At 36.9% G+C, this 17,763-nt stretch overlaps 1 protein-coding gene across 2 annotated transcripts in view; it reads left to right on the top strand.

Annotated features, from left to right (window-relative positions):
* LOC145486784 (uncharacterized) overlaps positions 1 to 17,763 on the top strand; it is an 81,043-nt gene that overhangs the window by 15,219 nt on the left and 48,061 nt on the right. For both annotated transcript variants that reach the window (XM_081465494.1, XM_081465495.1), the window contains exons 12-26: positions 1,266 to 1,319; positions 2,789 to 2,842; positions 3,996 to 4,040; positions 5,017 to 5,070; positions 6,151 to 6,195; positions 7,544 to 7,741; positions 9,128 to 9,181; positions 9,866 to 9,910; positions 10,400 to 10,453; positions 11,015 to 11,068; positions 11,994 to 12,047; positions 13,298 to 13,351; positions 13,861 to 13,914; positions 15,101 to 15,145; positions 17,614 to 17,667. In XM_081465494.1, the coding sequence (XP_081321620.1) occupies positions 1,266 to 1,319; positions 2,789 to 2,842; positions 3,996 to 4,040; positions 5,017 to 5,070; positions 6,151 to 6,195; positions 7,544 to 7,741; positions 9,128 to 9,181; positions 9,866 to 9,910; positions 10,400 to 10,453; positions 11,015 to 11,068; positions 11,994 to 12,047; positions 13,298 to 13,351; positions 13,861 to 13,914; positions 15,101 to 15,145; positions 17,614 to 17,667 (918 nt within the window). The remainder of the gene's footprint in view (positions 1 to 1,265; positions 1,320 to 2,788; positions 2,843 to 3,995; positions 4,041 to 5,016; positions 5,071 to 6,150; positions 6,196 to 7,543; positions 7,742 to 9,127; positions 9,182 to 9,865; positions 9,911 to 10,399; positions 10,454 to 11,014; positions 11,069 to 11,993; positions 12,048 to 13,297; positions 13,352 to 13,860; positions 13,915 to 15,100; positions 15,146 to 17,613; positions 17,668 to 17,763) is intronic.

Raw genomic sequence — 17,763 nt, forward strand, 5'->3', positions numbered from 1 at the left:
TAGATGATGATGAACAGACAAGGCTGAAATTATTCTTCTTTATATAAGCTTCTAAGAAGCAAACATCCCTGATCTGTCAGTATTTTAATAAACAAGGATCCAGAATTTCCGCATGAAGAAATTATGCTGATGATCTTATCAACTTGGTTCAGATGGCTTTTTGCCAGCAGAGGGTTTTATAGTTCTGTTGAAGAATATTTCAATTTCCATTTGTAATTGAAACAACTAGTAATAATAAAACAAACTTTACATCAAGTTCCGGGTAGCATGGAAAAATGAAATAAACATCAACTTGAGAATGTGCATTCATTTGACGGACAGTTGCTTTTAGGACATGCCGCAACAATTGTATTTCCAATCAAAACTTTTCGGAAACTGCTCAAACTCCGGCAAGATTCTTCAAAAAAAAAAATTTTGCACATTCAGTGAAAGCTGTGCCCAGTTAATGAGAAAGAAAGATCGAAAACTGAGAAAGCATTGTGGCTACTCACTGGCAACATATATGATTATCCAAACAATGTCACGTCATGTCACAGAGAGTGGGAAAATGAGTCTGCAATGTCCTATGTTTTGACTATCGTAGCAGTCAGCTGTGAGAGATCATAGAGGTTTGTAGCAGGTGTTTCTGCTTAACTCAACACTGAACTCGAAATTGTTTTACTCAAAATGTGATATTGAACAAAAGGATTACAATTTTAAGCTGTAGACAAAAAGCAGTTCTTTTCATTTAAACTAATTGCATTGAAAAGGCGAAAACCAGTTATTAAATCTTGATGTGTTTTCGCTCTCAGATACATTCGTGAGATTCATAATGTTCCAAAAACTTCCAAAAAGTCGCAGACTACCTTACTTGCTTGCTAACAGACCTAAAGACATACTGGTGACTGGCTAAAGCCAGTAACCACAAAAAGGACTGGGTTTTGCATTTTTATGATTTTGTGATATATGTTAGAAGTTAGAGTGGTTTTTACTAAGTGTTAAACAAACGTTTTTGGCATTTGTTTAGTTTTCATTATTATGGCTTAAATAAACTTGTGCCACTTTAATTAGTCATCCACTTAGAAGTAAAACCAAAACCAATCTTCTCTTACAATTGCATGTATTTTCCTGTGCTCATGGTAGCAACACTGATGTATTCTTCAGTCAGTGACTACTGTGGTTTTGCTTAATTTATTATGACACTCCAATGAAAACTGCCCTGAGTTACCAACCATGGTATTAACTACTATGTTTATATGTTATTAACCATGCCCCACCTTGTTTAGGGATCTCCTGGTATTCCTGGAGTACGTGGTCTTCGTGGCGTAAAGGGTGACCAGGTAAGAATTTCTGATAGTTCAGTTCATTAGGGTAGTTTTGTCAACTTTCTCAGGGCTTGAAAAATATTTGAATTCCCGCTCACCTTTTGGGCAAGTAGCTCTCAAATGTTGCTTGTCCCTGTGCACTGTAGGGTAAAAGAAAATACCTCTTATGGTCTAGTTTTAGCTAGCTGATTTTTTTTTTTTGCTACATTAATTTGTTTGTGGGTTTTGTGCTGTGGGAAATAGTTCAAGTGGCCCAGTCAACTGTATCTTACAAAGTAGACTGAGAAAATGACACCAATGAGATGAAAACATTCAAGTCAGCACATATGACTTTTCTGTTATTAATGCCTGTGTTCTTTTTTTTTTGGGGGGGATGCATAGTGCTTACTTATTTTGATCACATTAGGGGGGGGGGGGTGCTTTATGGATAGGGATGGTTCCAATTAATATTAGGTTTAAGTTTCAGTAAATATTTGCTAAAGGTCTTTGGTGTTGTTTATGAAGTGTTGCCTGGACTGATATGATAAAAGTACAGCCTGCTGTTTGTGATATTGATGAAGGAAAATGCATTATAGGTTAAAGATTGGGAGGTGGTTTCAGAGAGGAGATGGCTCAGTTCATGTCTAGGCCAGAAAAAGGAGATTATTACAGAGTGGAAAAAACGATAAACGGTTTACAATAATCAATTTACAATAATAATAATAATAATAATAATAATAATAATTAATAATAATAATAATAATAATGTTTATTAGTGGCTTATAAAAAATCACAACTGTAAAAATTCTCAGGACACCGATCAGTGAAGTCGGGGAGGAAGACGCTGGTATAAACCGATGATCAGTATCTATAAATTACATGGTAAAAAACAATAATCAATCAAACAATACTAAAAAAAACAAAATAGAATAATCTAAACACTGCATTTATGATCAGTCTTGTCTAAATCACTAAAAAATTTAAATAATAATAATAATAATAATAATAATAATAATAATAACAGTAATAAAAGCTTTATTTAAAACTGAAAGACCGATCAGCGAAGTCCAGGAGGAAGACGCTGGTATAAACCCATCATCAGTATCTATAAATTACATGGTAAAAAACAATAATCAATCAAACAATACTAAAAAAAAAAAAAATAGAATAATCTAAACACTGCATTTATGATCAGTCTTGTCTAAATCACTAAAAAATTTAAAAACTTTAGTTTTAAATCAATCAATCACTGCATGCAATTAATTACACAATTGATAAATGGGAATTAGGAGTGGCACATCCATAACATGTCTAGATTTGAAGTCATTCTAGATCAAAGTCATTGGAAGCCAAAGAGTTTTGTTTTTGGGGTGGGAAGAGCTGGAGAAAAACCCCTGGAGCAAGGATGTGAACCAAACACATAGTCAACCCACTTTTGATGCTGGGTCCTTCTACCTGGATATCAGATATTTATAATTAAACATATTGTATTATTCATGCAACAGGGAGCCCAAGGACAGCGCGGTGACCAAGGTGACCAGGGAGAACCTGGCGTTAGTGTAAGTACAAGACAATTCACCAGAAGTTCAACAACATGTGCATGAACGATACATGATCTCCAACATGGAGGTGTATGTTTGTGTTTGATACAATCAGTTGAATTTTGAACACACTCACTAATTACAATTATCACAACTCAAGTCCTAAGGACAGATAAGTAGATACAGTGGAACCCTGTTAATCCAGTCACCAGCGGGCCACAAAAATCTAGCCGTATTAACAGGGTGGCTGTATTTGAGGGGTTCTTTAAATAAGAATATGACTGACTGGGCTTTAGTTGAGGTCAGAATAAAGTGGCCATAATAGCAAGGTGGCCATATTCACGGGGTGGTCATTAGGCAGGGTTCCACTGTATTAGAAAATATCTTGACTCACTAGCTGGCAACTTTTAAGTTGAGGAGATCATGATAGAAATTAAGTTGATTGAAGTTATTTACCTTCAAATAAGTACTGTATACATGTAAAACACATTCAATTTTTTGTTTGAACTCATTACTCAATATCATTACTTGTACAATCAAAACAGGTTGAGTCATCCGCCTAAAATAGCCTAATGATTATTTGTAGATTTTAATGATTTTTGAAAAATTTATGCTGCGATGCATGCAGCATACAAACTCCTCAAAGTCTATTTGACCTGACCCTTACTTTATGAACATGTCCATTTCCAATGTTACGACTTGGTTTAAAGAGCCTTTTGATATTTATTTCTTTGCAAAACAAAACAAAAAAATTATAAAAAAATAAAAAATAAATAAAATTGCAGGGATGGCCTTTGTTGGAGTAGTTGCACTGTAACAAATTTTCTAAATCTTGGTCGATTTAAATGTATTGAAATAGTATTGCCCATTCATTGTCATGAAATTAAAGACCCACTTAGACCACACAGGATTCTTGGTATGGTTTGGATAAAATTGGTACCTGTTGAGGCCTGTTTCAATTGTCACTCGTGCTTGAATTACCTCTCTCATCTCGTGGTCCATTAGCATAGGCAAAAGTGGACACAAGTACCAATTTTATCCGATCAGTACGAAATAATTTGTGTAGTACAAATACCTGTTGCCTGTAAGTTGTAGCAAAAATTTTATGTAGTTAGGTATGTGTAAACTGTATCTAGAGCACTTTTTAATGTTGAGATGTTTTGTTATTTAGGGACCAACAGGTGAACCAGGAAGGGATGGTATTGATGGTATTAAGGTTTGTGTTCATTTTCGTTTCTATTTGGTATCTCCATAAAGTACACATGTTAGCTTTTATTAGATTATCAATGATAAATATATAGTTGGCTTAATTCTGGTAATGCTTAGGGAAGTGAAGAAAGGTGGTAGTTAAAGGTGGTAGAGATGCATGTATGTGAATGTTACTGGCCAGAAATTAGTGAACAAAATGGTGTGTGCATTTCGATCATGCTTATTCCAAAGAGAAAGAAAACCTGAAATGATATTTGCCAACATAGCAAATCATATCATGATCTGAAGGGAATAATTTGCATTGGAAAACAGCAGAAGAATACAAATACTTAATTAAGTGGTCTACTGCAGAGCATAGTTTCAACAACGTACCATTCTTTTCATTCTGATCAGAAATGATCTGATGCTTAACAGCCAATTTATTTCTGTCAATGATTCTGGAGAACTTAGACTCATGATGCTTTGTCATCATGTGAGGTTTCTGTAAACAAAGGGAGAAAATAACCTGAATGGATTAAAAAACTCACTTTGAGTCAGTGAGAGGCTCTAGATACTGTTGGTAACATGGCAATAAATGTACAGTGTAGCAACCAAACCCAGGGGAAATCACAGGAGGCAGAGTGGCTGAGTGGTCAGCACGTCGGACTTACAATCCAGCGGTCCTAGGTTCAAGTCCCGCTCTGAAAACTACCTGGATTTGTCTCACAGTAGCCTCGAGTACAAATCCTTGGCCACGCTTGTAAGTAGCCAACTGGTTTGCCTTCGACCAGTTGGGATTCTTGACAGTGTTATGTTCAATTTGAATTATTTGTTTCAGTTGTTTGCTCGGCCCCACTAGCCTTTGTGCTATAAACACTGCCGAGGGTAAATAAAGGATGCTGTTGTTTTTCAGTCAATTTTGGTTTGAGTTGAGTGCGAGATTTAAGTTATTAGATAGGGGTCAGGAGTCAAGTATAAATTTATTGAATGCTTTTTTTTTGTAGGGAGACCAAGGACCGCGTGGACGACAAGGAAATCCTGGTGATTTTGGCCAAGTTGTAAGGATGAGTATTCGCATTTTTGTTCTGTTCTGTCCAACTTGGACAGATTGATGAAGGATAAAAAAACAACAACAACAAGGATTGCTTACCTGGGCTTACCCTGCTATAGACCATGCACAGTGGTTTATGTTAAAACCATTGATCAGGACACTGTTATCATTGTTTTCACAGGGTTGGAAAAGTGACACTCAAATTATGCCAGATCCTTGGAAATTTGAAAATGCAAAAAAGCTTTCTTTAAAGAGTTTGGCTATTATATTTTATTTGGAGTATGTCGAAAGGAAAGAAATCACCGTGAAACTACGAAAGATAATTAAACATACTTTCAGGAACACAACTTACAATAAAGCAATAAGATTTTGCTTCACCATGCAATGTCAATAATTTTGATGGCATTGAAAATGGTGGAGGCTGTCTGTCGGATTCTTAAGATGTCTGAGTATGTACTAGTTATGCAATGCTTTCAAGTGATGTAACCATGATTTGACCCATGAGTCACTTGAATTTTCTTGCTGTTCACATGAGCCTTTAGGGGAGTGCGTTTACCAAGAAGATGCAAGTGACAAGTGGGATGTTCCATGGTATATCACGAGAGAGCATTGCATAACTACTTTATACCATGCCATAGAAAATACAGTGGGCAACACAATTAAAGGGACATACACATGGCGCATGATGGGAAGGTTGAATGTAATACCATTGAATAAACAACAGCCTTCCTGTATTCTGATTGGTTGTATTTTCTATGGCATGGTATATAAGTCCTGTAATTATATTGAGAAGTCGTTTGATGCTACAGGATAAAACATAAGCAATATTTTGCCACCAAAGGATGCAGGTAGGGGTTGACACACTAGATCTAAGTCAATTTGGATTAGGTTAATTTACCCCACCCTGGCAAGAGTTTTACATATCTTGACACTTAAGATGATGGTCTTCATTTAAACCCCTTGCTTGTTGGGGGGTGTAAAAATAAAAATTCAAAAGAAGAAAATTAACATATCAAAATTAAAAATCTTTTTAACATGGCTTCACAAATATGTCTCTGAAATTAAAAACTGTGATTTATGCTTGAAGGGAAATCCTGGCCCTGCAGGATCACCTGGACCAGAGGGACCAGCGGTATGTATAATATTCAATATATTAAAATGAACACTGCAATTCAGGTTTACTTTCATGCAACTTTAATTGATCAAGTCTGTTCTTGTGTAAGCACACGAGAGTTCTTTTTGAGAAGATAAGGGCATGCTTGAAATGACAAAATAATTGTCACTATGGATGGCACAGATAGCTCCCCTGTTAGCCTAAATAGTGCTTTAGGTTAGCCTAAATGGTAATCCAGTTAGCCTAAGTAGGGCTTAGTGTGGCCTAAATTTCACTGACCTGAAGATGGCTAGCTCTCAACAATTGTATGGGTTAACCATATTCCACATTGTCAAGTGCCATTTCATCATAAAATGCCTTTGCTTAATGTCGGTAGTGCAAACAGGTAAATTCTAATAGGTATCAGGCTCTGTACCTCCAACCACTAAACAAGTTCCCAATGTGCAATTCAGTTATAAATTTTACAATAACTGTTTAATTTCTTGTGTGCTGATTGGCTCATTTTTATCATCAATAAGAGTACAGACAGATAAAATTTTAATTTATGCAAGCTTTCGAGTTTAATTTTCAGCTGTCAAACTGTCAGCTTTTTAAACAATAAGATTTTATGGACTTTTTTAAGTAGCAATCAAAAAGCGAGAAAAGCTCTTGACAATGTTCGCGTCATTTTGAATAAAATTCACTTATCTTTGTTTACGGCAAGTTTACAGCGTCTTTTTCCCTCATTTATTCGTGACATTTGACCATTTTGGGGTCTTGTCATTGTAAAAAACAAATTGACATCAGTTTTTTGTGTCTGTCTTCTTATTGATGATAAATTTCGTCATAACTTTGTCAAAGTTTACTGCGGAACCATTCGCCTGTGGCTCGTGGTTCCACAGCCACTTTGACAATGTTATGACGCAATTTATTATCAATAAGAGGACAGAACCATAAAAAGCTGACGTCAATTTGTTAATAGACTCTGCAGACCGATGTAGGCTGATGACAATTTTAAATTTAAAGGTTTTTCCTTATGGAGAAAATGAAAATAACTTGTACATTGTAGATTCCTAAAGTCGTCAGCATCAATAAGACTTAGAGGACAGACACATTTAACAAATTGAATGTGGTTTAGCGTGGTCTACAAAAGCAATTTTACCACAACGATTTGCATCATTACATTGTTGGTCAAAATGTTGTGGACTCACGAGGCGCAGCCGAGCAAGTCCACAGATTGTGGTAAACAACAAATCGTGGTAAAGTGGTAAAAATCTGACAGTGGTAACACAAGTCAACCACAGACATGTTCATAACAATGACTGGCCTATAAAATGCATTCAGTTTGTCCTGGCAGAATTGACAATGTCACACTTCTCTGTGTTAGGGTCTTCCTGGACTAAAGGGTGCTGAAGGTGCTGCTGGAGCTATCGGACCAAAAGGGAACAATGGCTTTCAAGGTGAACCAGGCCCTCGTGGATCCAGGGGCGAGCCAGGACCCGATGGTGTACGCGGCCAACGTGGTGAACCAGGCAATCCTGGCCTTAATGGTGCCACTGGCCCTCCTGGCCTCAAAGGAGAACAGGTAACAATTAGATAATATTGAGCTGGGGATTTCTAGGAGATTCTAGTTGATGAGGTCTAAGGCTGAATCAGCTAACAATTCTTAGTCAAGATAACCTCTGGTCAAGCGTTTAGCCAGATGGACATCCAGGTGTCCTGTGGACACCCACTTTTAAAAGAAAATTGTTTAATTATTCATATTTGCTTTATAACTTGGTCATTTCAGTAGATCCTAGCTAAGAGCCTGCCTCTGGTTAGTGGGTAAAGGGGAGGAGGCATTTTTAAATTGCTGCTCATACACTGGACAGCATATTTAGCTTCAACTAATCTCATAGCCTGCGGCCATATGATTTATAAACAAAGATACAATGTAATAACTAACTATTGTGGAAATCTGCTGGTAATTTGTGGAGTTATATATGGACCAGTTTTTCACCCAGTGTATTTCATGAGAGATGCTGTAAATCCTTGACACCTTTAAGCTGCTCACATCACTGGACCTATTAGACATTGCCTCATGGGCCTTAATGGGTATTAGCCTTGGGTTCTGCCCCTCTTCATACTTCATTATTAGTAGGAGATGCACAATAAAAAACTCACACCACTTGGGTCTGGGCTGCATGATGGTAACTTGCGTTAATTATTAATTAATATAATGATTACTTGGGTTTGTGGATCAGAGTGGGTGACGGTGAGATTAGAACATTTTATTTACAAATGGTTGCTTTGTCAAAAATTACAAAAGTTATGTTCTTTCTAAATGCTGTGCACGAATTACACCTACATGTACAATTACTTATAAATTTACATCATTACAAATTTACAATGTACTTCTGATTTTAATTACATTCATAAATACTTAACCGCATTTTTCAAGTTATATGGGATATAATTCATGGTAGGCCACCCATATAGTCTCCCTGCAGTTTGCTTCTATTTACTGCCGTTTGCTTGCGGTTAGCATTTAAATATTGTGTTAAATTGCAGTTGGCATTTATTTACTACTGTTTGCTTGCGGTTAACATTTAATTACTGCTGTTTGCTTGTGGTTAGCATTTAAGGAGTAAAGGGGAAGGCGATTATATGTGGCCTACCATGAATTATCTGCCACTTATATCTACATGTATAATCTTATTCACAAATATCATCGCACCAGACATTTTGAACTTGACAATGCTGTCATGAGGACGACGAAAGGTTGCTTGTTATTAAAATACAGATTGCTCGTTCTAAAATACAGAAAGTTTAATCCTATAGGGATAATTATTGTTGTATTATGTTAATAAAACTAACTTAATTTAAATGTATTACCATTATATACTACTTATTGCATGAAAGGTAATTTGCAGTAAATGTGTACTGTGTGAGACATTTGACTCTTGGTTTATTAAATAACATAATCTGTCAGGGTTCAACTGGTGCTATGGGGGAAGCTGGCCGGATAGGAAATCCTGGAATAGATGTAAGTGAAAATGCTAGCTACTATTTCATGTCAAACTACAATGTACTGCAACAAAAATAACAACAAGACAGTGGCAACAACAACAACAATGTTCATTATATCAGTCAAAATAATGACAAATAGTTGCAGCAAATCCCGGCAAGAAGCTGTATGGAAGAACAGTTAGCTTAATAATTATTACGACATACGATGCAAATCAATAACACACAAATGCAGAGATGTTTTTTGATGTTGCATGAAGAGCGCGTTTGCTTCATTTGTTATAAAAGCCGTGAAATGAATCGCTGAAACTGGGTGTAAGGACGTCTGCTTTATTGTTATGTTAATACGATACACAATGTATGGAGGGTGTAAGTTTTAACAGTGATTGGATTCTGTGTTCTGAATGACCAGAAGTTATGATTTTTTTTTAAATATAAAAAAGCAAAACAAAAGCAATCTTGTGTGCATATGTGCATGTGACGTACATTTATGTAATTAGATAGAACATGTAATGAAAATGCTGAACATGTCTCAAAACACACGTTATTGAAGAAAAGTCAAGAAATGTTTAAAAGCACTCAAGTGTGATCAGTGAACGCACATTGGTACGGTATATGATACCAAACCCATGGTACATTTTTGGACATTTTATGAGTTATGTTTGTTTCCAGCTGTATGACTGTCTATTTTATTTTATTTAAGGGTCGTCCTGGTATTCCTGGTGCTCCTGGTCGCCGTGGCGAACAGGTCTGTAAATAAAAATGAGTAATCAAGTGTTGCAGAATACTGTATTTAAAGACATGCACACTGGCACGAAAACTGTCTGATATATAGATTGTTTCAAACTTGTGTACTGTGGTTATACATAAATGTCAAAAATGAGAGACAAAATGGGGTTCACCGAATTTGTTTCAGAGATAAAGTGTATAGCTAGAAGAATATCTTGATTTTGAAATATGTGGACAAGAAACTTAACATGGCCTAGCTCTAGGCTTCTTAATTAAACAAATGAAGATAAGTTGATGGGGACGCTTGAAACTGAGTACCATTTAGCTACCTGCCTGCACACTCCTCCGATGGGTAGATCTCTCAAGTTAAGATATAAGTACTTTACCCCATTTTGTAATCTTCAAGGTACTATTTTATTACAGCACCTGCATAAAAGCAGATATTAAACTTAACAAAGAATTAGTTAAAATACGTGAACTTGCTACTTTTGATACAATCATCTTCTAGGGAGCTCCCGGAAAACCTGGCAGAAGAGGTCTGGAGGGAGCCAAAGGATCTGGGGTTTGTTAAAAATGTCACTTAATACTATATGATGTTGATAATGAGTAATTTCTTAGAAATTTATCGAGTTTGTAATAAACATTAATGATAAAAAGTCATGACGTCTCGACCCCTCAGAGGAGAGAGATGCTGAAATGTTGTTACTCTTTATGATGTTAATAACTCAGAAATAAACGGCGATTGTTCACAATTTAGCTTGTTTTTACCCTCCTCTTCAATCAAAAAGAAAAGATCAAACCTTAAGAAAAACCAACAAACCAACAATGCAAACGATGCAAAAAACATGCTCTTTGAACCACAGCAAACTACAGTATTGCGCAAAAGTAATGCAAGTGAATTTCAACAAAAGTCTTGGATTTTGGGGTTTGAAGAAATCTCGCTTGAAACAATATTTCAACGAATTTTCCCTGCATTATATTTTTGTGATGTCTACGTACGATGTACCTCCTTGCGAGTCACGCTGGCTTCAAATCTCTGATGGTGATGCATTTTCATACCTTAACTGTCTAATTTTGTTCTGATTGTACTGAAGTTTTTGTTTTTATCTCTTTCGATACGCAGGGCACGCGTGGAAGCCCGGGTGGACCTGGAAAGCCTGGGCCTGGTGGAAAACGGGCAAGTACAATAAGTTCAATAATGGTATTTTTACCCAGATGACAAATAACAAGGAAAATATATTGCGTTGAAGCATTGAGCGATTTTTATCACAAGTCTACAGTCCAACTGCAGATGTCTAGTAATTTATTGAATTGGCGATGTGAAAAGCCATATACTTGCAAATAAATTTCATTTTTTGTAATTAGGCTAAATAAATGATATAAATTAAATAAAAAATTTCATTGGCAGCCTTTGAGCTGTTTGAGATTCAGCCCCATAATTTCTGTCCTGACGAAGAAGCTGCAGCCAAGCAGAGTTGGTGTTGGTTAGTTGTCAGAATTTTGAATTCCACACACAAAATAGCCAGTTCAAGACAACATTTGGACCTCTGCAGAGCTACAACTTTGGAATTGTTTTTCTAATTCAATATTATAAAATATGGAATATTTGAGTCGAGTCTCAGACCCTCAAGCATGAATAAAAAAACATTAAGAAGGAATCCACCAGAAGTTTGAGTAACAAGTGGAGAAAAACTTTGTACGAAGGTTATTTACATCGCTTTGCAAACTTCTGTGCCTCTGTTTTAAATATCTTCTTAAAACAAATCTTTTCCAACTACACCAAATGTTGAAAACAAATTTTGAAGTTTATATGAAACTCTTCAATTACTGGTGAAGTGAAATTGATGAATAAATTTTACCTGTGTTTTCACAAATTCTCTTAACTTTGAAATTTATTTTCTCAAGTTCCCATGGGAAATTGTTTCCGGTGTTATGTCAGCTTCAGAAAATGTAAGAAGGACTGTGAAATGCCAAAAATTATACTGGTACAAGGTTTTTGTCCACTAAAAGCTGAAGTTGCAGGATTTCCTATCGGATTTGGTCTTAAGGTGTGACATCAACTTAGATATGTATAGATTAATGTTTGTTGTTTCATTACCTAGGGACCATCCGGTAGAACTGGAAGTCCTGGTGGACTAGGTCCCCCTGGTCCAAGGGTAAGCTGATCTCCAGTGTTTAACTTTAACTTAGTGCTGCGTTTGCTGAGTTAATATCATGGCTCTGCATTCATATCAGAGTGCGAGACTCCTAGCGGTATGATACTGGAACATTTTACAGATTGATAGGTTATGCATACTGTAACCTGCCTCTTATAATAAACCCTCCCCTCCCCTCCCCCGCTTGTAACCCCCCGGTTATAGGCCTGTCTTCCTGCATACATCTGGTTATAAGCCCCCCTCTAGCTTTCCTTGTTTTAAATTTGTTTTATTATCATGTTTTAAAGCTTAATTACCAGTAAATGAAAAACCTATTTGCCCCCTCGGATTTAGCCCCACCGTTTATAAGGCTAACTAAAAGCCCTTACAGAGTTGTATAAGCCCACGACTTATCTATAAGTGGCAGTTTACGGCACTCTATAAACTCTGGTTAATAACTTAGCTATAAAACTGTTTTCATAAAACCAGCTAGTCATGTAATTTACGAGTTCATAGCTGATGGCGTCTGCTGTAGTAAGTTGGTTGCGAGCTTAAAATGACTAGAACAAGGAGTTTAATAAGAAAGCTTAAAACCACGCAGCAAGTGTTAATTTGCATTTTTCTTCATACCAATAGATACTTATTAACTGCTGTTGTTCTCTAAGGTGTCACCCGCAATACGATACATGCAACTTGCGATTCCAACTATAATTCCTGTTACCAGTAGAGGTCAATTTAATCTTATAACTTGAATTGACTAGATTTTGCCAAGCGTTAATATGTTAAATTCCGCGCCTTGAATCGAAACTTCCCAATGTTACCTAGCTTTCCACCATCCCTTCCTTTGGAAGATCAAATGCGCTCTACAAAATACTATTAAATAAAAAAAACTGTCCCATGTAGATTAAAATAAAAACATAGAGATTGAAATACATTTTTTAGATTACAGGCATGTTTTAAAAGGTGGCAAGACAAATAAGAATAATTTACAGCTGAAAGTAAATGAATTCACTTCACAAATTTCAGCTGCACAAAATTTACACAAACCCCACTTAGGGACAAATGAAATTTTTGAAATTGAAATGGGTTGGAAGTTCTTTCCACAGATTTGTTGCCTGAAAAGAAATCGAAAACCTGACGGTTCACTTAGCCTCCAGTCTCATTCAAACAAGATTATAACTGTTGCCTCATCTAAGAATAAAACTAAAATCGTGATAGTAATTGTTTATATTTATATTGAGAAAATAAAGTAGTTGTTGTTGTCACTGTAGGGACCATCTGGAGCTCGCGGATACAACGGTGCAGAAGGAAAGCCAGGAATCAAGGTGAGCATGATATGATCAGCGCAACTGTCCAATTGACAAACGAACAGGGTTAAAAAAGTAGATATTAAATAAATAAGATCAAAGAAAGAACAAACAGAAAGATTAGGGAATAGGCCGGCAAACCAACAGAACATAACGCGAGCCAGTAGGTTTATGTACAGCCGAGCAAACAGAAACAGAAAAATAAATGGACAGACAGGCCAGGGAAGTAAGAAACTAAGAAACGGACAAACCGTAAAGTTCATGTAGTAGGTTCATATGTGGCTTTACATCCCGCATTCTGCTTAACGATGAAAAATGTTGAAGCCGCACTGTTTGAAATTAGAGAGAGCGAAAAAAAAGATGCAGTTATTTTAAGTTCCATATATGAAATCAGAAAGATGTAAAGTCAGACCCTCATTGCACACAAAAAAGAGTAAGAAACTATCGAAGCCAAAATTAGCAATTGCTTCTTTAAACCACGTCCTTTAAATTTCGTAATTTAATCTCTTAATTATGGACGATCATAGGGGGATGCAGGGAAGAATGGAGCTGCCGGACGCGATGGAGCAAAAGGAGAACAGGTGTGTGGAATGTATGACACTGCTGCCCTTTATAATAGTTGCTTCTCTTAGTAGTGGCCAGAATTTCTGTATATTAACAGCTTAATATATATTTATCTTAAGGCTAGAGAGCAAAGTGACATCCCAGATCCTAGTGCGACTGCCTATATTGTAAACCCAGAGTAGACCATATATGCGTCAAAATGTGCCTGTTATTAAAGGAGCCACGCCATGGCTTGCGCTTCTTGAAAAATTTATCCTAAATGTTAAGTTTTTAAGTTTTTGAAATCTGTGTTAATCTTCTCCATCCTCGACCATCCTTGTTCCTTTATGGTATATTATTATCTCTTTGTTGCTTTTCTATCTTGGTAAACTATTATTTTCAGGGTTCTTTCAATTTAATGGTAATTTTATACATGGCCAAAATAACTCAAAATACCGTGACTGAACGCCTTTATGCTTTTGAAAAACCAAAAACTCTCTTCTTCCGTCTATTTTATCGCGTACAGTTCATACATGTATGTATCTTAATGTACTTTAAGACATGTAGTAGAATTTGAAATTGCCTGGTGCAAGTGATATACAGTCGAACTTCCACTAACAGCCACCTCTCTACAACGGCCACTTATTTTGGTCCTGGCGGACAGTTTATACATTCACTCTTATTTTATCCTCTCAACAACGGCCACCTCTGCACAACGGCAGCGGCCACTAAAACGTGTTCCAACTGAAATAACCTCTCGACAATGGTCAGTTAAACAATGACTGACGAAAGGTGTAAACAAAACCGTGTTGTTATTGTAAAAGGTCACGAAACTTGATCTGTACCGTGCAAGGTACCCTACTGGTGTCATGTTACACCCCTATCTCCCCATAACGGTCACTTCTCTACAACAGACTCTTCCCTCTGTCCCCAAGGTGGCTGGTTTTGACAGGTTCGGCTGTACTTGTATCTCTATGCACAGGGGTCCACAGAAAATTGAAACGTAAACTTGTTGTTTTGATTGTTCATCTAAGGGTTGTAATACTGATCTGTTATCGAAATAAATAAATACTGATCTCATTATTATCGAAATAAATGTCCTTCTATCTTGAGAAACATGTGCCAACAAGGTGCAGTTGTGACTGCAGCTGTCAATGTATATTTCCCAACATTTTGAAAAGTTTGTACAATGCTAACTGAGTCACTTTTGAATATTTTCCATAGGGGTCTCAAGGAGAACCTGGGAATCCTGGCCGTGCAGGTGGCAGGGTGAGTACACAATAAACTATGATATCAGATTGTTAAGCGCGAACTTTTAAGTGCCACTGTGATCTGATTCTTGATATCCATTTTTTTTACATTTTCGTACGCAATAGGTCTTTCCTAGATATCTTGCGAAATTTCAATCTATTACGAACAGTAGAACTCACGTTGTTTTGGACCTTTATTTTCGAGAAATTACGGCCACCATTAATTTTCCTTGTTCCAAGTCTTGGTTGAGAATTGGAGTAAATGACGTCATTTTCTCAAAAGTACCACACGGGTTGAAATTATAACAATAATTAGAGTGGAAAATTGCACGAATATAAAACCCAAAGTTTTTGTTATTGGTTATGGGAATTGCTGTACTATTTCTCTAATACGGTATAACAGTGAACTTGGTAGAAATAGCGTATAAGGTATAGTGGCCCCATGGTATAGAATGCCATCCTTAAAGTAATAAGGGGCGCTTCATTCTTACAGCTTTTTAAAGGAAAACTTAGAAATGCCTCCAGGTCTCTCGACCATATACAACTTGAAAAAGAGGCTTGTTTAATTAGTTCTAAAACCCCGTCTTTATATATTTTTAAGATTTTCATTCTTTGTATACCTATAATAACTACTTATTATATGGCTTTGGCTTGTGGCCGATATAACGGGCGTTCTGATTGGCTAAGAGCGAGATTTGAGCGGTCATTGTGCAGCCGTAATGCCCACGGGCCGATTACGGATTATGCAAATTAGGAAGAGCCCGGCTCTGAAAATTCGAGCGCATTGAAACGATGAAAGCCGATTAGAAACAGTAAGAGAAAGTAAATTTAATCTGAATAGCTAAAAGTTTAGAAATTTTTCCTTAACAAAATTTATAAAGAAGTCGTTTTTGACTTACCAGCCGGAACCTTGGGGGGCACTTGTGAAAAACAATCAAAGTTTACCGAGTCTCAGGGTGACGCTAAAATCGCTAAGTGAAAAACACCTTCGGCAGATCTGTCATGCATCCTGAACAGAACACCACGAAGAAACTTATGAGTTATCACCTTAGTCACAACAATTACTGAAATATTGAACTCCGCCACAGTTCTCATCTAATAGATCACCTCGCTTTAACACAAGCAAGTGTAAATCAGCTTCCGGTATCATCAGACGTAAACAATCGGGCGGTCTCTGTCGGTAGCAGTGTTTCTGATGACTGCAGGAAGTTTTAGACGTTCACAAGGCTTGAAAAGCTCATCCATAAATCCCAAAATGAAGAAGGCGAAGATATGCTATCGAAAGCAAAAGCGAAGATCGAGTTATTCTGAGCAGTACATTCTGAAGCATTAGTATTTTCTTTCACCGAAAGACCGTTGGTTTGGACTCTTTTGAAGCACTTTCTGTCTTTTCTATATGCGTTGACGTTTCGCCACAAAAGTCCGAAAAAATCCCCCATCAAGTCGTGGCACCACAATACTAAAATGCCTTTTTGAGGCTGTGACAATCATTTTTCCCGTAAAGAAATGTGTGTTTTTAACGGAATACGTAAAGTTCACTGATTGTGTAGTTTTGTCCTGGGTTTGAGACGATGAATGAATCGGTAAACGCGCGCATCGCCGGATGTAAATTGACGACTTCCGCTCCAATAATTTTTTTCTTTTCTCTTAAAATTCATGAACCATATAGTAAATAACTTCATAACCTCGACCGTTCGGTCGTTACGGGAAAATCTCAAACCTCGGCCTACCGTATTGACCTCGCTATCGCTCGGTCAATACTGCAAGGCCTCAGTTTGAGATTTTCCCGTAACGACCTCACTCTCGGTTATTAAGGAGTTAGTAATAGGACTGAGTGGAGTCCAATTCGGTCGGTTATCATAAGAGTGATAACAAAATCGGACGACCGTGCAGCGGGAGACTGATTTGTTTATCACGAGTATGATTACAGACCGAATTGGACGACACGAAGTCTTACTACCAATTAATCATAAAAATTACAATTTCCGAGAAAAGACGAATAGCCAAGTTATGAAAGAAAGGGAAAATTTTCATTAAAATACCTACAAAGGAGATGTAAACATTCTAAGGCCACCGCGCCTCCTACCGGCACGTAACTACAACTCTGAATGTGATTGGTTGATTTAAACTACAACTTTGAATGTGATGGGGCAAAAAAATGGGTGAAACTGTCTAATAACAAACTGTCCGATAACGAACTGTTCAATAACAAACTGTCCGATAACAAACTGTCCAATAACAAACTGTCCGATAACAACTTGGCAAGTGAATTAGTGGAAAATAGGAGTTTTTTAGACCAATCACAATCGAGGAGATTTTAATTTTTATGATTAGTTTACTTACGTTTTATGCCAGGTCCTAAGGTTGCCATATTGAGACCTGTGTTATCAAAAAGTATATGTATGTATGTGTTCAAATGGCCATGTGTGTCCATTATATCCACTGGTACATTGGCTGATTCTTCAACTTGTCAACTTCATTTCCCAGGGAGACCCGGGGCCTAGTGGAAAGCCAGGGAAGTCAGGGTCCCAGGGAGCGCCGGTAAGTTCGAAAAAATGGTATTCATTTATTAAATGGAGAAAGTAGTGGAAAACAAAATTAATGAGCAAGCAATGCCAAAACAAATTGTTGTTGTTG

This window comes from Orbicella franksi, chromosome 5, assembly GCF_964199315.1.
Source record: "Orbicella franksi chromosome 5, jaOrbFran1.1, whole genome shotgun sequence".
NCBI classification, from domain to species: Eukaryota; Metazoa; Cnidaria; class Anthozoa; order Scleractinia; family Merulinidae; genus Orbicella; species Orbicella franksi.